Genomic DNA, 22,064 nt, shown 5'->3' with positions numbered 1-22,064 from the left:
CATAATAACTAGTATGTTGTTTTCAACTGCAATGCTACTTAATTTTCACCCCAAATTTTACAGCAACACTTATTTCATCTTGGGGACATTAACTGTTTGAGGATGGAAACATCACATCTGTTGCATATTACATGCTAACAGTGCTGAATTACGAAGGTTTTGATCTGTTTGGAGGAAAAGGTAGGGATTTGTTCTTCTGCAAAGAATAACTACTCCATATGCAGATTCACTGGATAGAAGTCAACTTACGGAGTACATGAAGTACTCTGGACCTGGCAACAGGAGACAGCATCTCACCAATTTACTCACAAAGATATTTTAAAAGTTAGATCCAAATTAAACTAAAAGCAAAAACGTTTGACATCAGGTCCTAAGCAAAAAAATGGTTTTTCAGAAATAACACATTTGAAATTTTCAGCATTCAAGAAGAGTATTCTGTTTAGGTTCTTCCATAAGACATTATCACACAAAGCTCTCTTTAGCAGGTAAACATAGTTCTTTAACAAAACTATCACACTGCAAAATATTCCAGAGGTCCAATTTGCAGCTTAGCACCACCCCACCTTAAAGCACTCCTAGTTACACATCTTTCAGGAAAGGCCAGAATCTCAAAGAAAACAAAACACAACCTTACTAACACACCAAAACCAACTGCAATACACTTTTTGGACAAAAAGGAAAAAACCCCAAACCACCTTTTCTGCAGTGAAGCAGCCAAATGGGAACAGTAAAAAAAGGCATAGTTGGTATAGACTCTAATTAAGGGTGATAGACGGATATATCAAACAAGCTCATTCTGCCAACTTAATGATTCAGCTTAAGAACTGGGAGTTTTCCTCCTGACTTCTGTCAGAGTCAAGTACATCTGTTGAGTGCACTTGAAAATTCTGCCTCTTTTAAGGTAATCTCTTCCTCTGCATACAAGAATTACTACGGAATTCAGTGGAGAATTATATATTAAAGAAAAGATGATACTAGTTTTGTGGAAAAATCAATCACAGTCTCCAAAATAGCTAGACATGAATGACTTAACATTTTCCTTTGAACACAGTATTTTTTTATATATATATGTATATATTTATATATATATATATACACACCAAGGTACCACAATTAAAGTACTTCTATTTATTTAGCACAATGCCCTTACTCTATTTTAAAGATAATTAAAGTCCAAAATAAAATGATGATAAAAATTCAAAGCAGACAATGGTGTGTTTTCAGCTTCAGTACAGATTGAACAGATTAATGAAGAAACAGAATTTGACCTTTCAATAAACCTGTTCAAAGTTGATCCTATTTCACAAACAGGTTTCCAGTTTTGCTTTTATAAATAATGGATCATTAACTTTCAAACAAACCAGTGTGCAAGATTCATGAGATGCATTCAGATATTCGTTCCTGTCTGTGACCATATGGTACAAGTTTAGCCACATTTCCAATAACCACAACATGCAGACAGGTAGGTTCTATCGTGCTTATTGCAGCAAGTACTTGTTACCAGCTTAAACTCTTTTAAAGGAACTACTTTCAGTCCATCGAGTAACTCCACCACTCCAACAGGAATCTGGAGCTCAAATTACTTACCTGTGAACATAATGCAACTGATGAACTGAATCAATGGCTATCACCATTTCAGCCAAATAAAAACGAGCCATATCTTCGGGTAGTCTGTCCTCAAACTTGCTGAGCAATGTAAGCAGGTCTCCTCCAACATAGTAATCCATAACCAGGTACTGCGGAGTGGGAATGATAAGAAAACAGAGAGGGGGAAAAAATACCACAATTTATTGTGTGAATCACAGACTAAAAACTCATGGAAGCATAAAAACTAATATATTGCAAAAATTATTATGGGCATTAAAAAAAGCTAACCAAGATACTCAGATGTTCAGAAAACAGTAGTTGGTTCAGCTGCATTTTAATATTTAGCCTACTTGAATATTTTTCATATTTATACCTCTCCAAATACAGTAAGCCTCATGACAAAATAGTATCAACTTTATCCACTGTCCCATCACTAAACATGGAACATTTAGATACTCTGGATTGCTTTATGAAGACAATATTCTTTGCTACAATGCAAAAGGAGTAAAGGATTAAAGCACAGACCTATAAAAATGAAACTAACTGTATTAATTTGTAATCTCATTTATGTGCCCTGATTTCCCAGGCTTCCCTTTCCCTTTTTTCCTACCATCTTCTTTTTCCATTAAACAAATGCTTTTGGAGAGTAAGGTTTTCAGACTACTCAGATTAAGGCAAAGTCTGAGAGACATCCAGTGGCCCACAGTTCCAGAAACTGCTGACATTGCGCATGATACAGGATCTGGCAACATAAAATACAAGGTGTCACCTTCTCTAGTTGAAATTATGGAGAAAAATAAATTTGATTTCTGGTGTATTAATGAAACATAAAACTTGCTTGCCATTAAAGCAGATGACTTTAAAGAAATCAGAACCTTTCTGCACTTTATTGTATTTACAGAATAAAATGCCACTCTTTTTAGTGACACAGTCAATATGACTAGAAAAAGTGAAACTTAAGTCTGAAGCTCGGGACTAACATATTTTTAGCTTAGCTTAGCTTGTTTTAATTGTGAAACAGCAACCTGAAGGGCAAATGGGGAAAAGAAAAAAAATCAAACTAATAACTAACAAACTAATTACAAGCATTCTAATTTAACACGCACTGATATGACGTTACTTTCAAGCATCACTGTGGACAGATTAACTGGAATCATAGAATATTCTGAGTAGGAAGGATCATCAAAGTCCAGCTCCTGGTCCTGCACAGGACAGCCCCAAGAATCACATCATGTGCCTGCGAATGAATTCCCAATGAAGTACCGAGTACCTGAAAGCTACTGCTTAGAGTTCCAATCTCTGTTTCCAGGAAGGCTGCATTAGAAGCAGTGACTCTTAACAGGAGCACAAATACTAAAAAATATTAAAGATGTAATAATGTATACCCCAATTCGATTCTTTAAAATTTTGATAAAGCAACTTAAAGGAGCTTTTTTTTATTAGTTCCCTGTATTTAAGTCCTTCCCATTTTCAGAAAAAGACACTAAAATATGTGGAAGAAAATCTGCTAAATTATACCAGCTATAAGTAGGATGAGGTGCAGGCAGAAATCTTACACCTGTTTCTTTTCCCTCATACTTTCCCTAACACTAAGGGTGATGAACAAAGATTTTAACACCCTGATACAGAATAACTTGGGCATCCTCATTGATTCCAAGTGCATGAAGAAAGTACAAAATGCATTTTCACAAGACTTTAAATGTGTTGACAATCAAATTTTCATCTGCTGCTTTGTGACATGAATAATAAACTTCTTAAATTATGCTCACAAGCCTTTTACAAGATAAATGTCTTCTATTCAGTGGTGCACCTATGTTCCCTCCAAAACAAGATGTATAGTATTAATTTCTTATGTTTTACAGTTTTAGAAAAATGCATTAAGCCTTTGGAGCTTCAGATATTGATTATTAACTGATGCATTGTATAGACATCTCCAAGAGCTTAACTTATTGCTTTGAAAGCATACTGAAAAACCCTCTTAAGATTCACCTAACTGATGTGGGATCTGTGCACTCATTCTTCAGGACTTTTAAAACCCAAACAACTGAGTTACTGGATATACCAAAAAAATGCAATTTTGGCTCTCATGACACAGGACTCCCATTTTGCTGGAGCAACACAGTAGCCTAATGATAAGGAAACCTTCAACTATTCAAATAATCCAGCACTTAAACCGTAACTCAAAGTATTAAGTTGTGTAAATGAAGTTAAACACATGCACAGCACTGAGAACTAAATTTAACAACTGAATTTTAAATTAAAAAATTCCATCAATGTATAACATCCTATCCAATGTCAACTATCCACGTTCTTAAAAAAAAAAAAAAAAGATTTTTTTAAAACTTTAAAAATACTTTCTAAATATACATAATCATCCAGATCTATCCAAGTCTCAAATACTTCTCAAAAGCACAGATTTAAGAACACTAAATTCTAGTAACTAGTGAAAGTTTAACATGGGGATTTAATACATTTAGTTTGGCTGAGATCTCTTGAGGTATCTACTCCAACCTCATTTGCTCAAGTAGGGTCAGCTAGAGAAGGCTGATGATGAGTGGGTCCAGTTTGGTTTTGAGTATCTCCAAGGCTAGAGACTCCACAACTCCTCCCTGGAACTTGTTCCTGTGTTTGACTACCTTCACAGTAAAGCCAGGTTTTCCTGTGTTCTGATGAAACTCCATGTATTTCAGTTTGTGTCCACTGTCTCCTGTCCTCTCATCAGGCACTACTGAGAGGAACCTGGCTCCCGTCTTCATTCCCTCCCATCACTTATTTATACACATTGATGACAGCCCCTCTCCCAAATCTCCATTTATTTGGGCTGAAGAATCCCAGCTCTCTCAGCCTCTCTTTACATGAAGGATGCTCCTGCACCTTAATCATCTTTCTGGTCTTGCACTGGACTTGTTCCAGTAGTTCCATCTCTCTTTTGCACTGGGGAGCCCAGAACTGGACACAATACTTCAGGTGCAGCTGCAGCAGGGCTGAGCAGAATGGAAGGACCTCCACTGACTGCTGGCAACACATTTCCTTGCAGCCCAGAATACTCCTGGCCTATTTTCCCGTGAGCCTGCATTGCTGGCTTACAGTTAAGCTTGTTATACACCAGGACCTCAAGCAAAGCTGCTTTCCAACCAGTTGGCCCCCCAGCATGTACTGGCTTTATTTTATTACATCCCTTGTTGAACTTCATGAGGTTTCTCTCTGTCCAGTTCTCCAGTCTGTCGAGGTCTATCTGAATGACTGCACAGTCGCTTCTCCCTTTTTTTTTAACTCCTGTGAACATGCTGAAGGTACACTCTGTCCCATTGTCCAGGTCATTTATGAAGAACTTGGCCCCAGTTTTGATCCCACCAATTGGCCTCCAGCTGGACTTCGTGTGACTGATCACAACCCCTGGGCCCAACAGTTAATTTTCACTCCAACTCACTGCTTATCTAAGGCACACCGGTCAGCTTGTCTATGATGATGTTCTAGCAGTGTCAACATCCACTGCTCAACCACATCTAGTGCTCAAATCTACACAGATTTTTTTTTTTAAAGGCCAATTTTTTACACATAATTTTAATAAAAACCATATAGAGAATTAGTGATACATTCACACTAAAAAGATACAAACACCCCCAGTATTACTGATATTTTCCCCAGCAGGCTGCAAAACTAGCTCCTGTTAGCAGACTATCAAAGCTAAAGAACAGAACTTGCTCTGTGCTTAGAGAAAATAAGGAAACTGGCAAGAATAAAGTAAGTTCTAGCAGGCTGTTGTGGAATATATAATATTTTCTTTTAAATGCTCTTAATGGTAAGATCAGAATTACAAAAAAACATGAGATTTTTTTACTGTCCCCATTAACAAAGCATGAAGCTGGCTGGGAGGTATTTAAGCCAACAGTTAGACTCACAAAGGCAAAGCCCAGATTCTATACAAATCCACCAAAATCCATGGATTTCCAAGTATCTGAGCTGACAGAACAGAATGCAATATAATGGCATATATAAAATATGTAAATGGCAATATGAAAAGCATTGAAAATCTGCAGGAATTCCATGTATAGCACTTCTTTTATTGGACAGACTGGCAGCAAAAAAAAGGCTGTGGCTATATAGTAGATTTCTAAGAAATTATGAGAATTACTAATGATATAGAATCCAAAGCACAGGGCAATAAGACACAAATAATCAAAACCCATCAATGTGTAGTTGTTTACTTTTCAGGTATAAATATTATCAAAACTCTTATCACAATCAAAACATATTTAAAGTGGCAAAGATTTCATAGAAAATTGGCACTTTGTCCTCATATTAGCTTCTTTCTTGCAAGTCTTTCAAAATACTTGAAAACTAAATAACGTTAAAGAGACACTTTAATCTACAATTATAGCTTCCAACTCTTATTTATGAACATTTAGTGGCATTCTTCCATGCTGCAATAACATTTTATCACTTTGGGACATCTTAGTGGGCTTAAGTCCTCAAAATAGCAAAGACCAATCAAAATGAACTGTTGTTTCAAACAGGGCTACTCCCTATTTCCCCTCTGTAAAATCAGCAATGTTAATCACAAAAATTAAAGTCGAACAGAAAATTTATGTTAGTAAGTGCACTTTTATTTTTATGAACCCAATTAAACTGGAGTGACAAATTGTAAGAAAGAATATGCAGGCAGACTAAGGTTTATCAACAAATGCAAAGTGGTTTAGAAAACAAAGCTGCATGTGTGAGACATTTATACCAGAACTTTTCAAAGTTTCTGACCGGTCTCCACCATTCAGAATCTTATGCACAACATCACAGATCCTAATATGGTCTGTACGGTCCAGAACACAAAATTAACAAATAAACAAACTACATTTCTGTCTCAAACCACAACTAAGAATCTTCATGTTCACCCATATATACATAAAAGCAACACTCACTAAATAGTTTTCATCCTGGAATGCATAATGTAATGTTGTGATCCACTGGTTATCTCCATTCACTAACACATCTCTCTCTTCTCGAAAACAGGCTGTCTGAAGAAGAAAAAAATAATTATAGCCTTTAAGTAAAATATATAAAGAAAAACATGTTTTGACTATGTTTTTTTTGGGGGGGGGTGATCAAAACTGCCTCTCAGTTAAAAAGTCATTTATTACAGTATCCAAACATGACAAAATCTACAAAAAAATAAATATGAGAAAAGCCTGCCTTCTTCAAATTTAAACAGTTGTACTTCTCTATAGCATTTAGTGAGGCAAAGGGATAAATAAGTTGCTGCTTCCCATCGTCTAAAAATCCTAAGCCAAAATCCTGAAGTATCAAATATGACAGAATAGCAATATATGATTAAGAAAAACAATCAATAATGGCATTAGATAATTGTAACTGCAGTAGGAGTCAGAGTGCTAGAATCTGGAGTCTTGTGTCATTGTTTTATTTCATCATGCCCTTAGCCTAGTTTTACATTTGAGTTTTCACATAAGCAAGGTTCTTTTCATTTGAAAGTTGCTGCCAATAACTTCCATGTAGTCATCATTTGATAATCATTAATCAGTTGGGGTTTTCTTCATACCCGATACTCAGCAAAAGTAGAACAGAATTGAATATTGCTCTTGCCAGATATAAACTGTTTATCAGACACCCCAGGGGGTTTCCCCCCAATATACTTGAAAGAAAAACAGAAGGCAAGAGGTGCCTTCACCGTAAGTGGAACAGAGGGGGAGCAAGAACCACCAACAAATATTAAGGAATACGTAAGAGAAGGAGAACACAGGTTTTTATGAAACAAAAGATAAAATGTGAAACAAATAATGAAGTAAAAAGCAGCAAGGCATTTAATTCAATGAAGGTCTTGCAACTTGTCCTGAGAAGTGAAAAAAATACCTCAGCAAAAGCAACTGCAGAATGACAGATAAAAATGACCCAACAGATGAAAAGACAAAAAGAAACTACAGCAAAGAACTATGATAAATCTTTTGAAGGAATTGAGTTCTGAAGCAAATATCACAAGAAAACAAAAGGTACCAAATACCAAAGCCAACACACAAATTTTGTTAAGAAAAAAAAATATCTAAAAGATAGTGCAAAAGAAAGAATAATATGTATGGGCTATATTTAGAAGGCAGAGGGAGAGTTAGAGACAAACACAGACCGCATTCTCCTCCAGCACACTCTGCTCTTCACAAAGATGTTGCATTAATTTGAACCCCTGCTCTTATCTCTTCCATCTTTGAGACAGCCAAATCTAAATGAAATCCAAGCCTTTTCTTTTTACTTTTTCAATTTGATTTCCAAATCCAAATAAATCCCAATTTGATTTCCAAATCCAAATAAATTCTAAATCTGGAAATATCAGAACTTTAGCACAGCTATTGCTGGCTGTGAGATTTGGAGAGTGAAGACTAAAAAGTGAAGTATCATTAGAGATTGAGCTATGCACAAGAATACATGCAGTAAAAAGAGAGCAGAAAATACCTCTCTCCTCCGAGCAAATAAACTATACTTTTTTTTGGTGAATACAATGAGTAAGAATAATGCAGATGAGGAAAAAGAAAGATGACATACTTTAATCATAGCACAATGCACGAGATAAATCAGTGAAATTTGAGAAAACAGCAAAACATACTTTATACAAATACCTTCAAAGGTTACTGAATGAAAAATAGACTTGGGGTGGGAGAAGGAGCAAGGATCATCTTCAGAAGGAAGAAAAGCTGTTTGATGCTTCAGCTTGATTTTTTTCCTTCCTTGTTTGTAAACTCTTGACATATTTCAGAGAGAGATAACTATGAACTCTTGTTTTCACAAGTATAAATAACATGTACTTTCTCTACTCGTTCTGACACGATTCATAGGATTAGTTATTAGAGAGTTTATATAATTCCACTTGGTTTTGCCATGATTTAACAGAAGACTATGCATTCCTTGAGTGCTCTAGACATCCACCTCTGGGAAGTACGCCTAGAGCTGAGAGCAACAGCTATTACCACAGCAGATCACAGCTGAGACAGTAACAGCTAGAGTCTAAGTGGTTCATGGCAAAAATAATGCAACAACAAGAAAAAAAAGTTGGTAGCAGTAGTTCTTTTAATTGCTGTAACAGCTCAATTAAGCTTTTTTTTTAAAGGAAGCCTCTTTTTTTTGTGCCTTTCATTATTCCAGCATTACACTTCACCTTCCCCAGGCAGTCTCCTTGAACTGTTGGCAGAGACCTCCAGAGGTCATCTGACCCTACTCTCTTTCACAGCAAAGCCATCTCAGTGCTCTGGTTATATCTATACCGTTATCATGGCCTTCAAGAAGCAAAGAATTTGACCTGCTCGACTATTTGGTGCCCATGTCTTACAGCTCAGAGTTAGCACCTCCAGGGAGTGCTGACTGCTTCCATGCTGCTAATATTTGTCCTGGTCTCTCCTGAGCCTCATCTGGCACCAGTGTGGCACACATGTAACTCTAAGTGACTGTCAACGCTCAGGGTAACAGGTTTGGGAGTGTAACAGCAAGCTGTCATACACTTCCAGGTACTCCTTGTATCAGTAATGCTCCCAGTTCTACATCCCACCTCTGAGTTTTCAACAGTGACAAGTATCCGGAAAATTTATGCTACGTGTAATACAAAAGAGAACACTGACTTCTGTAATTTCATTGTAACATACAACTGCTCTCAGAGCTTGCAGTCATCAACCTTTATCTGTCATTCATGACCCTCTTCTGAGCATGTATTCCCTTTTTACTTTGACCAATGACTCCCACTCCCCACGCTGTTGATACAGGGGTATATGAACATACACCTCTATCTATATGCTGCTTTTGCATTTTTGGAGTGCCTGATTTTCCTGTGTATTTCAGTGTTAGTGCAGCACACAGCTAGCAGAGCCAAAATGGGTCATTTTCCCCAGCAGTAGTAAGAAGTGAGTTCATCAACGTTTAAAAATGACAGGTTAGGGTTGTGGAAGGTCATGCTTTGTAATGCATTTTCACTCCAGATGGTTCTCTTTCCACTGTATACCCATGGGTTACAAATACATGGAAAAACATAGCTGTAATTCTTTTTAGGCTAACACTTCAGACTTTCAGAAATTCAGCTGGACCCATGGGAAGAGTATTTTTAATACCCTGCATAGAGAAAAAATTTTCAAACCTATTTATAACTGTATTTTAATGAACAGAAACAGTTTTCAAACTCACTTTAAAACGGTACATTTAAAAATAGAGTGGAACTTTATTTCTGGTCTTTTCTTTTTCACTGAAATAATAAAACTTACATTAGTGACAATTGTCTTGGAGAGAAATACCTCTGTATCAAGATTAATGCTAGATTGCTCAGTATCTGAGTAATTTCTGGATAAAAAGGAAACACATTGTATACATCTACCCACAATCTGCATGCCATTTATACTTCTTAATGTGATAACATTTTCATTAAAAGAGACAGGATGTGCACAATCAGAAATTGGCTTTAATTTGTCTGAATACTTTTTTTTCAAAAGTGTTACGGTTTCCCATGGATCTCATTTCCTACCCAGATGTAATTAAAAGATAAATGCGGAAACCAGAATAAACTTGGAAGCAACTGAACAGCAAGGCAGTCTGAGAGCAACAAAGTTGAGGTCTCAAATAAAAACTGTAAGAGTCTATTTTTAGGCATTTTATTTTTAGTATGCATAGATTAGGATTTTCAAAGCAAATTAAAGGGTTAGATACATGTTCCATTCAAAATCAATACACAGGTCTTCGGGTGTAGACTGCATTTTATAAGTTTCTTTCCAAAGGAATCCAGGGAAATCTATCAAGGACTTTATGAAGAGCTGAATTGTATAATGACAGTAGGAAGCTAAGGCAAAGCAGGGCTGGTAAAACTGCTGTTCCACCTTTTTCAGACACAAAATGGACTCCAGCTTTAATGAGGAACTTTTTATCACAGATTTTTGCAGATGGACATTTTTATGAAATATGCACTCAAATTTGAAACTTTTATCTTTCTGATTTTTCAACCTACTAATTGGCCTTGACTAAATTCTAACTACTGATAAACTAATAGGCTTGGTGAGTTATAGCTCAGCAATTACCTTTTTAAAGCTCAGTAACTACCTTCCACCATGGAAAAGACTTGCTAAAGACTGCATTCCTAAGTGGAACAAATGCATTAAAAGATCACTTGTGTAGTTGGCAATTCTTGAGCAATTACAAAAAAGGTATAACGTCAAAAACATCCAGCCCCACCTAAGTCAAGATTCTATGCCATTTTAACCCTTCTGATGAACTGCTTTAAGCTTATTTAATATTAATGTTTACACTGTCAGTAAATTGTGAAGCACCTCCTCAACCCCTCTAACACACAGAGAGTCTCGTGGACAGAGAAGTGACAATTCAGCAAAGTAAGGGGGTGCATGATCATGGAAAACATTACAGTAATCTTACTTCAGCTCTCTTCAGCATCTCCCACTTATTAAGTATCTTCATGGCAAAAACCTTATCTGCATTCTTCAGTTTTACCACTGCAACCTGGAAAAGGGAAAGGAAAGATAAATAAGTTACAACATGAAAACACATCTTGTTTTCATTTTTATGTAATCTTTCAGTTTTGGAGGTTTTGTCCTGAGTGTTCCCGACATGTTTTTACCATCCACACAGTATCACACCATTGCCATCAAGAAAGAAATATCACAACAACAGAGGAAAGTTCCACCTCTATTGTAAGCTTTCACTATGTATCACAGTCTCACTATGTATCATTTTTTCTAGGTGACTGTCAATGAACAATGGTATTTCTGACCATCACAACTCTTGCTCTATCATACTCTAACAAGGCTGTCTCTGGCACTGTGCTTTATGCTCCTGGACTTCAGTCTACGCACTAATTTAAATTATAGAGGCGTCAAGAAAAGGTAACAGTGTAGCAGATTGTAAATCAAAAGAAACAAGGTATTTTAGGTTTTAAACAAAATCAGTCTGTAGATTTGCCATAAAACAACTTCCACTGTCATTTCATATAACATACCAGATTTTCTTGAAAGGTAGTATGGCTTCATACTTTTTTCCCACCTGATGTTCAATGAGTTCTTTATCATGCCTGTTGTCAGTAGCAAGGAAACAGTGAAATCCACAATTTCTATAGAAGTAAAACTTAAGGAACACAGGCCTGCCCACCTGCCCCTCCTCCCCCCATAGCTTCTGAAACATTAAATACCATAGGCCTCTGTAATAATAAATTAACAAAGTTCACTGACACAGTCCTTTTCTGAGAATAGTAGTTTTGTTTAGCTATAATATAAGCTAACATAGAATATTTTTAGGAAAGAGGGAGGGAAGAAGTTTACACAAACACGTTTACACATTCAGGCTTCCATGGGTATGGAAAGCTCATACTCATTTAACCAAAATGAGTACGAATCTGCCACAAACTCAGAGCTGTTAATCAAAACTAGACCAGACCACTGCACTATCATCCCAACTATACAAAAGTTCAGCAATCAATACATTTTAACAACCATTCTCCAACTATCCTGTTCTGCCTCTTCCCTTCCAAATAAATCTTAATACTTATACAGATAAAAGTTTATTTCTGTGTGCATCTGGTTACAAACCAACATGCTGTCATACAGATTATCACCATCTTCATCCTGCAGGCCAGTGACAAAAAAATATGAAGGTTGAATCCTACATTCCTTTCACCTCTTTCATAATCAGTAAACCAGCTATGTGTGAAGACAGTGATAACAGAAAAGAAAATACAGGATCAGACAGTTTGAAGAAAGTGTCAGGCAAACCTCTTCCAACCATCTTCAAATGTGTCATCAGCTGCAACAGCTTCATGAACACGGCAAAAGCGCAGGCTGAAGGACTGCAATACTGTGATGTCTAAGCCAAAGCACATCTCCAAGTGTACCTCTTGCCCAGCTACAGGCTCACAGACGGAGCAGCTGTCACTTCCCATATGTGCGGCATCGCATTAGCAACCCTGCTCTTGACACTGCTGCCTCCTGGGGTTACGGGGGGTAGGAATGGGGCAGGGGGGAGGAGGAGATAGAAAAAAGAAATAAGGTAGAAAAAAAGGAGATGGGATAGAAAAGTACTACATTTACTTGTTTAAACTAGTCTATGGACTGAAATTCTTAAGGGTTATTTCATGCATGAGGTTCAAGTTCAGACTTGGGATCCCTCGAGGAACTTTCAGTTTTGAAACACAAAAATAGATTACTGCTTTAGCCTATAATATAATAATTTTAATTCATAAAGACTCTGTGCTCTGCTGTGCACGGTACCCCAAGAATGGGTATCACAATTTTCTTTAAGAGGGAAAATATGAATCCTCTGCAGTGATATATAAGCCACAGTGCAGATTTGATCCTCACTCTCCTTTTACTTCACCATCTAAAACTAGTTGGAAACTCTGGTAAGACATTATCTGTATCAATTTCTAATGACAAATGGCAGGAGGAGAAGGCTTTAATGTTGCAACTAGTCAGCATTAAAACTGTATCATACATAACTTGGATGAGTTCTGCCCTAAAGACCTGTAAGGGTTTTGGGACTGATGCAGGGAAAAATTAAAAAGTTGCTCCTAGAGCTGCCTAGCTGCTGCTGTCCAGCATGAAAAATAAGTTTTTCCCCATCATTAACCATTGCAGGAGAGGCACCCAGAGGCATAAGACAATACATGTATTTCAAGGCCACCTTCAGGATTTCATTTCTTGCCTGTAGCACGTCCAATTCTGCAAAGGCTTTTATTCTGCAAGGGACTCAGTTATTGAAAGACATACACTAACTGCACTGCTGCCTAAATTTGCAGCCTCCTATTCAGCATTCACTTGGACACAACTCTTAAGAACTATGGCACTGCCTTTGGTGAACAGCTGGAGCATAGGCCTTCTGTGGCACGATCAAGGGCTCAGTACCTTCTGTGAATGTGTAATAGCATTGAAGAGTGACTAAAGAACAAAAATAGACTTGAGCTTACCAGCTGTGTTTACAATCAGTCAGAAGCTGTCTTTTAGTCTGTGAAAGCCATTAATGTTATTCCATATCAATAATCAACACACAGACACACAAAAGAGACACAGACCTCATCATCTTTCTGCAATCACAGCATCTTTTTGGGGGTGTCTCAGTGCTTTAGGAAAGTAAATCCTAAAATGTTTATTCCAAGGCTATGAAAGAAAAACCTGACACTTCAGCGAAGAGTAATGCAGTTTCTAATTGTAACAAAAAATTCTGAATCACGATTACAAACCCAGGCAGTGTTTACATATACACAGAGGTATCTACTACCTATACAAAGGCACAAATACACAGAAAGTGCTTGTTTTGATCTTTTCCCTTCCCCAGTGAAGCTGTCAAGACAGAAGAAAGGGTAATCAATCCTGTCTAGTTATCCTGAAGTGTCTTGCTACTGGAACTTCTTAAAATTAGACTTTAAAAAGTTGGGGTTTATTTAAATTTATATTTTCCTGTGAGCAGCCCAGGAAAAAAATGATTGGTATGTGCTGATGTAAATATCTTGGTTTAGTCAGATATGTTGGTTTGGTTCTTTTTCAATTCTTCCAAAAGTTTTCCATATTTCCCACAAACAGCAGTATAGTTTGGCATGCTGTCAGACACCTTGTGCCCCAAGCTTGGCTACTTGTCTCTACGGTACACTTTTCGTTCACTTAAAAATCAATAGCCTTACATAGAAAAAAAGCTAAAACAGAAACAATTAAAATTGAAATGAAAAAAAAAAAAAAAGAAAAAGTAGAAAAAAGAAAGTAGAAAAAAGATTCAGCATTGGTTTTCTTGCCCAACAAGAGCAGGCAGACCTCCAGAAACAAGAAGAGGGAATGTTACTGTTTATAACTATATGACAAAACCTACGAGTAACTGACTAGTTCTCAAGTTACAAAATTTATCATCTTCGAGATATCAACAATACAAAGATGTAATATTTGCTTGCATAAGCATGCACTGAACTTTTTTTTTAAGCAATAATAGAATCAACTGAAAATTTTGGTATTAGCTAGAACCAAGAGCTGTTGCCCAGTTGCTTCCCCATTCCTAGCAGCATTCTTCCAACTCCCAAGTTTAAAGTCTTTCTGTTTAGAATTGTTTGTTAAGTTTTTCAGACTGTGCTGCTCGAAGCCAGCACAATGAAACACTTGAAGCCCACATTATTAATTTTACCAGCATAATCCTGCTCCTCCCCCAAGCAAAACATCTGTGCTTTCTAAAGACAGTGCTATGGCATAAAACTGTAAATAAGTAAATGTTATGCATGCAGAAGGAAGGGGTATGTCAATAATTTGACAAAAAGGAAACGTTCTCAGACTGGCAGAAAACAGCGTAAGGGGAAAAACAAAATTAAGTACTAGGAACTCTTAGAGTTACAAGCAGTAACTAGTTTAAACTACTTTTTGTCTACATTAAACTTGTAAAAACAAAAAGGGAAATATTTCTTGACTATGCAAATTGAAGAAATTGAGTAGTGTAAAATCAAAATAAGAACAAGTCTGAGACAGTGCCAAAGAAAACTTGCACTAACTTTGTAGTCTACAGAATTTCAGAATTATGTTGATTCAGGAGACAAAAATTACCCCTCCCAGTAACCTAGAGAAACCTTGGTCTCATTTATAGTTTGCTGGAAAGAAAATACATTCTTTCAGATTTCTTAATCTGCCTCAGTAAATGAAAGTATTTTGCAATTTAATATTAATATAGTTTTTAGTGGTTTAAGTAGCACTAAAATTTAGTGGTCCTTTTTTCAACCTTGCTCAGATATTTACTGGTTATTTTAAAGGAAAATTCGCAATTTCATACAGAAGTTGTCTTCTCAGACAAATGTCTAGGACTTGAAACTTGTCTTTGCTAAGCTAGTAAGAAAATTTAACATATATCCTTCCAAATATTTAAGTCCTACTTTAGGAACATAAACCCCCAAACATCTTCACTGAAAGAACTTCAGTTTTTCCCTTACTGAACATTTTGACAATTAAGTAGAGTCATGCTATCCTCAGATAAGGAATTAGAAAGAAACACTGTTCCTAGAAGAGGAGAACTAACCAATTACACAGACTGTCCCCAGAAGAGGACAGGGAAAGTTACATTCTCACTATTTATGGGATGATTCACCACAAAGAACTTCCTGAGAAAGAACTATGGTTTCTTTGTGGTTTAGCAGCTGTGGTGTTTGATGCTGATTTAGCAGACAAAAATTACTTCTCTTATAAACAGAATATAAGGCAGGTTTCACGTATGATCCTTCTGACAAGGAAGCACCAATATCAGCAATTTTTCCTATATTTAACACAGTTTGTACATGAACTCAGCTGCAGCTCCTGTGGTAGCACTGACAAAGGCTGATCTTTTAAGCAGAAGTGTTTACATCAAAATGGAGATTGCAACATTCTTTGTGGCAGAGGTTTAGACTAAAGATAAATTATCCATGAGAAACTTCAGCCTTCAGTCTCCTTTATAAAGAAGCTTTACTCCAGATGGAGCAAAACCAAGAGTGCTAAAGTAGCTAAATAAATTCAACTCTTTTTTTGTTATTTTTACAGCTGCCCAATGATTACATTTGCACGTAAGCATCAGAGTATGTAGTGACACACACTACAGTACAAATTACTGTTCCTTACATACTACCTGTAGGAGTCTACTCTTCCATAATCACAGACTAGTAAAGACCAATTTTCACACACGATGCAAACATGTAAGTGAACCTGAAACCAACTCTTCTCTGTCACATGCCAGAGCCTCCAGAGATTCTCTCTTAACAAAGAGAACTTCCATTTCCAAAGGCAATGAAGACATTGATCAGAAGATCTTTTCTCATTCTTAGGGTTTCAGTTCACATGTATTTTTGGCAGTATGGAGCACCTACTGCAGAAGCTTTACACACTACCCACATCTGCAGTATATTTGGCTATGAAAAACTCAGGGCACTGTTGTACACCAAATTGTTCTTCCTAAAAGCACAGTGTCCTGCATGAGAAACAAAGCTCATGCACCCAAAATAATTAAGAAAAAGGGGCAGAAAACTAACATTTATTTACTAAAGTTTCCTCAACCTAGTGATCAACAGCCTTAGCTGACAACTTCAAATAAGAGGTGGCTTAATCAGAAGCAGCAAAAAATTGTATAGTTTGATAGCGCTAAGTGACTACTGAAAAAGAAACTAAAATCTGCTAAAGCCTTCAAAAGAAATGCAGGAAAAATATTCAAAAATTCATTAAGAATAGGAAACTAAATGACAGGAAAACAGAGATTTCTCTATGTTCCTAAAATGTCACTATCAATAACTGGTTATTTAAGCTGCTGAAAACTATTAGTAATGTAATATATTATACATATAATATATAGTATATACTGGAACAGTACTATAAAGTACTATTTAGTTATTAGAAAGATTAGGAATTACTAGATCTTTATACCATCAGTAACTCACCGGCCTCAACCTACTGGCTGGAAAGAATTACAGTCAAGGAAATGATTTATCATCAGACAGTCAAAACATGGTTTTTTGATCCATGTGAACTTCTCTCAAAATTTACAAGACTTAAAAGAGCTGTCAAAGAATGTATAAATCAAAATGTCCTTGCATCAAACATTAGGTAGGCCTACAATATCCATTATGGCTAAATAATGTAAAAACCTGTACACTAGTGTATTACTATTATCTGTCTTCTCCTCAGTGCTGCAGATTTGCAAGAATACTGTTCACACCCTTCCACCTCCTTCACATACATACCTCCCCAAAGGCTCCTCGACCAATCACCTTCAGGATCTCAAAATCTTCTTTATGTAGTCGCATCTGTTTCACTTTAGACGTAAAAGGTTTGGCTGAAAAAAAAGGAAAAAAAAAATCAATCATTAAAAAAAAAAACCGAAACAACAACCCCCACAAAATCAAAAAACAAGGTAACAGTAACATAAAATAGATGGAATCAAAGCCCCCAAAACAATGGACTTTTTGCTTATACCTATATTCCCTACTGTAATATAATGAAATTTAAAGCTAGAAATAATGACGAGTAAAAACTAAGCCAAAACGGCTGTGAGAAAAAGTTTATGAAGTAAGTTTGCTTTTGCCTTTTTTTTTTTTAATTTAAAAAAATATTGTATTCACTGAATATTGTATTCATTGAATACAATACTGTATTCAATGAAAAATTAAAATGTTGATGAATGGTAAACTGGAAGGGCAATATTTGCCTAGATGATGTATCATGCAGTATTTTTGAAGACTACTTCTTCAAGATAGGGGACACTGAATAGCCAGTTCTTGGCTTCTGGAAGAAGAATTGCACTGGAGACATTAACACGTTGAGTGGAGAAACTGAATTTGTTAATAAGCTTCATTTCCCTCTTATTTTCCCCCTGTTATACTATCTTTCAAAGTAGTAAGTCCAACAACTTTGTGCTCCAGACAGGTAACCCCTGTGTTCTTTGCAGTAAAACTATATCAGGAGGACTGTTCCCCTCCTTCAGCCCCATTTAGCACTACAATTAACCAGTCCTGCTTCATTAATACATGCTCTCTGCCTGCATGCAAAACATCCAAGTTACTGATAACTCCACCTCAAAACCTACATAACACAATCTCTGGCAAAAAGAAAAAGAAAAAATTAAAACTTCAAATAATTAAGAAGAAAAAGTTCTTTTTAAAATTATAGTTTAAAAATCACTGATACAGATAATCTATCATTCAACTCCGAAATCTGATATTAACATTCACTTCACAGCATCCTTGTCCAAAAGCCTACTGTCTACTATTCAGCAAAGCAATTTTATAAACTAAGTCAAGACACAAGTTACTTGTAGTTTTAACACCTAGAAATCCCCAAAAAACTTTTTTTATCTTAGTCCTTAAAGTAGCATTGTAAATCATGTTTGAAAAACAACTCCACAAAAATGCAGTATTACATTTGTCCTGTTAAGCAATCCAGCACACTTCTACTAACATTAGTGGGACAATGGATTAAACCCTTCAAAAATCTCACAGGTTCCAAAGCCTGAACTCAGACTATTCTTCTAAAATTTCTCAGATGCCAGAAATCAATTCTCTACCAGGAGTTATATCTGTTATAACTACAGAAACATCCAGGGTTTAGGTCCAAATAGTAAAGATACAGCCATACAACACTGAAATTTTCACTTTAACGATACTTTTACTTTACCTTTATAAATAAATCTATTCAAAATATTTATTTATGCAACCAAAATACAGGTTTCATATTGCATTTTAAACACTTCCAAAATGTAATTTAAACAGAAGTATATTACTCAAGTTCACAGAGATTCGCCAAACTTTCAATTATTCTTTTATCCCTTAAAAGGAAGGTCTTGCAATAGAAAAAGCAAGTGATAAGAAAATGTACTGCCTTACTTGGACAGCCTCAGCTGTAGTGTACTAAGTGATTGAATACAAATATTAATACTACTGACAAATACTACTGAACAAATTAAAACAAGCCATTAGGGCCTTTAACTTGAAAAACAACTGATTGAAAACAAACATGCAGTTCTCAACTTCAACATTTTTTGACCATTATAGGCCTGGCTAGAGTACAAGGCAAAATATCTCGCTAACAAGCAACAGCATAGCTGTTTAAACCACAAAGCTCTTCCTCACTTTATATTCCAAGGAAAGGCCTGTCATTCTTTAATTATTACATTCTGAAATCTTCCAAGGTTCCCATAGGGACACTGGAAAAATAAACATCACTATAACTACTTCAGTAAAATACAGTCGACAAAAATAGGTTTGGAGTAGGTTTAATGATTTGCAGTATCAGCATTAGTGGAAAAGTTTGCAAACCTTCCTCTAATTTTTTTATCACACTGACATCACAAGAGATGTCAATGTATAGCGAAGCAGTTTTATGAAGAAAGATACATCCCTAGGGGAAAAAAAAGAAAATTTAAAAGAAAAAAAAAAAGGTGGGAAGAAGAATTGCCCTAGGAATGTGCCCCAAAAAGCTTGTTCCAAAAAAGGTCAATTTGCTTTATCATCAATGTTGTTTGTCTGCTGCGCAAACATCTGCTGTTCTTGTGGCAACAGCAACGTTAAGTGCAGAAAACTTGGCCTGGTCTGGGTCTTGGAAGGCCTGTCTTCAGACAGCCGTGTCATACATCCAGCCTTCCAGACTATGAGGTGAACAGGCAGACTTTTTGCAACCGGTCTGGCAATGTCACACAGGCCGTTAAAAAGGGAGCAAAGTGTCAGGCCAGGGAACGGGTCTTCAAAGTGCAACGTGCTACAAGGGGTCCCTGAAAAGCAGCTCTGCTAAAACAAACAGGTACAAGCTCTCCCCTGTTTACATCCCCATCTCTCTAAAGAGAATCAGCATGGAGTTAACAGAACACAACATCCTCTTTTTCAGCAGGAGCTGCGGTTTCCTTGATCATAGATACCAGAGGGACACACTGTCTTTGCAGTTTTTTGAGAGCAAAAGGCAGTATGAGCATTTATTTCCTTTGGTACTTCATTCAACCTACAGAAATACACAGTGACATAGATGATTTTTTTCTACACACACATCTCTTTTCAAGGTCGCTAGCCATGTGTGATACAGATTAAGGTCCAGCAGCTTGCTGTGCCAAATAGAACTCTTCCTCCTCCAAATGAGGAGTAAGTGTGGGCAGCATGTCCCTTGGCTCTTCCTGGAATTTCAGCTCAGCAGGAATTGAAGTTCATTATATAAAAGTTTCAAATTTGGCAATTCTCTGTGACCACAAGTCATACACAGTGTTTATGGAGGAGGTTACTCCAAAAAATATTCCATGTTGCTATCAATCTCTGTGGAGGAGATGGATAGATAAGACTTGACCTATAAAAACTGTTCTGTGAAAACACTTGGCCACTCCACCTGGCCGATACTTCCGATCTAACCCTGCCTGGGAAAACTGCACCACCACCCTCTTGGCAAGATTCCTTTCACTTATTCAACCAATTAAACACGTCAAGAAAAACCAATCTCCCAATTCACCCTCAGGGTAACCAATGTCTTGATGTAGTAAGATAAGCTGCATTTTCAAACAAGGTGAACCTGTCATGACTATTCCTTCAATGTATTGAAGTCTCCATGGGTCTTTCCCCACATTTTATGTTCTAGCCATTCATTCCACTTATGCTTATAACACACACAATAAAATTCAGTAAAAGGAGAATATTACAAGTGTTAGAAATTTAGATTTTTTTCCCCAGTTGAAATTTAATCAGAACTTCATTAGAAGTAACATGCTAAACACAGAGAAAAAACAGTCAGGAAGACTCTATCTGCCAAGCCTGGCATGCAGAGGAACATATGTTCTACCCCCGGCCCTGAAAAGGAGGATTTTATTACAATTACAACAACCATCCAGCAGAAGAGAGGCAAAACAATGGGTTCTGCAGTAGTGACATTGAGCTTCAACAGTCTGTTTATCATATTTATGTGGGAGGAAAGCAGTTACTAGCATTACTTACAGCACATTTAATTTAATTTAAACACAGAGGTTAATTTTCAAACTCTGAGAGATAAAAGTCCACCTCCAGAAGAGCTGACACAGGGACTACAGCAACGTGGTTTATAGCCCAATATAGTTTAATACCATGATTACACCGAACAACATCAAAATATCAAAACAGCACTATTGGATGCTTTACTTGCAAAGTTAGTTTCATACTCCTGCCTTTCTCTCCCTCCAGCTCCAAGCTTTTGTCTGCAGAGCTTGGGCAGGCCAAGCCCTAGAATTCAGACTTTTCAAGGCTAACCTGCTGGCAGAGAGGAGAGGAGCTAGTCGTGAGCTCCTTCCTCTTCTTCCCTCACCTGCTAGTACCCCTTCCCCTCCCCAGCACAGAGCTGCTGTAGGCATGGGCTGAAAAGAACCCAAGTGAGATGAAGGTCATGTTGACTGTTAAAGAAAGTGCTGCAGACCTGGTGCAGCAATTGGAATGGGTCCCCACAACTTATTTAAATAGAAAACAGGACAATGTTTAGGAATTCCTCTTGGTGTCTCACTGATGCAATAGCTGCTTTTGAATAAACAGGCTGGGTAACTCTGCTAAGATGGAAGACACTGTACTGCTGACTGCCAGGTTGCAGTAAGATATCCATATCTTACTTCCCAAAGGAATTACAAAACATGCTTCCTTAGTGATCCAGGTATCCCACAGCAAACCCAGCATTCTGCTCACTGCATTGTTCAATGTAAAATGCCACATCAAGCCAAAGGTATAGAAATTAAAAGCTGTATCCACCAGAATTGTCAACAGTAATGGTGAAAGTTCATTATCACAGAATCACAGGATATGCTGAGTTGGAAGGGACCCATCAGGATCAGAGTCCAACACTCAGCCCTCCACGGGACCACTCCCAAGAGTCGCACCATGTGCCCAAGCGTACTGTCCAAACACTTCTTGGACTCTGTCAGGCTTGCTGCTGTGAGCAGTTCCCTGGGGAGTCTGTTCCAGTGCCCAACCACCCTCTGGGTAAAGAGCCCTGACACAGCTTCAGGCCACTCCCTCGGGTTCTGTCACTCGT

General features: G+C 37.1%; 1 protein-coding gene across 14 annotated transcripts in view; it reads right to left on the bottom strand.

Annotated features, from left to right (window-relative positions):
- Positions 1-22,064, bottom strand: part of CDC42BPA (CDC42 binding protein kinase alpha) — a 187,720-nt gene that overhangs the window by 108,408 nt on the left and 57,248 nt on the right. For all 14 annotated transcript variants that reach the window (XM_064648041.1, XM_064648046.1, XM_064648042.1 and 11 more), the window contains exons 3-6: positions 17,288-17,379; positions 10,987-11,070; positions 6,504-6,599; positions 1,588-1,736 (exon numbers count right to left, since the gene is read on the bottom strand). In XM_064648041.1, the coding sequence (XP_064504111.1) occupies positions 1,588-1,736; positions 6,504-6,599; positions 10,987-11,070; positions 17,288-17,379 (421 nt within the window). The remainder of the gene's footprint in view (positions 1-1,587; positions 1,737-6,503; positions 6,600-10,986; positions 11,071-17,287; positions 17,380-22,064) is intronic.

Source organism: Pseudopipra pipra, chromosome 3 (assembly GCF_036250125.1).
Source record: "Pseudopipra pipra isolate bDixPip1 chromosome 3, bDixPip1.hap1, whole genome shotgun sequence".
Taxonomy (NCBI): domain Eukaryota; kingdom Metazoa; phylum Chordata; class Aves; order Passeriformes; family Pipridae; genus Pseudopipra; species Pseudopipra pipra.
This window is presented reverse-complemented; position numbering and strand designations above follow the sequence as displayed.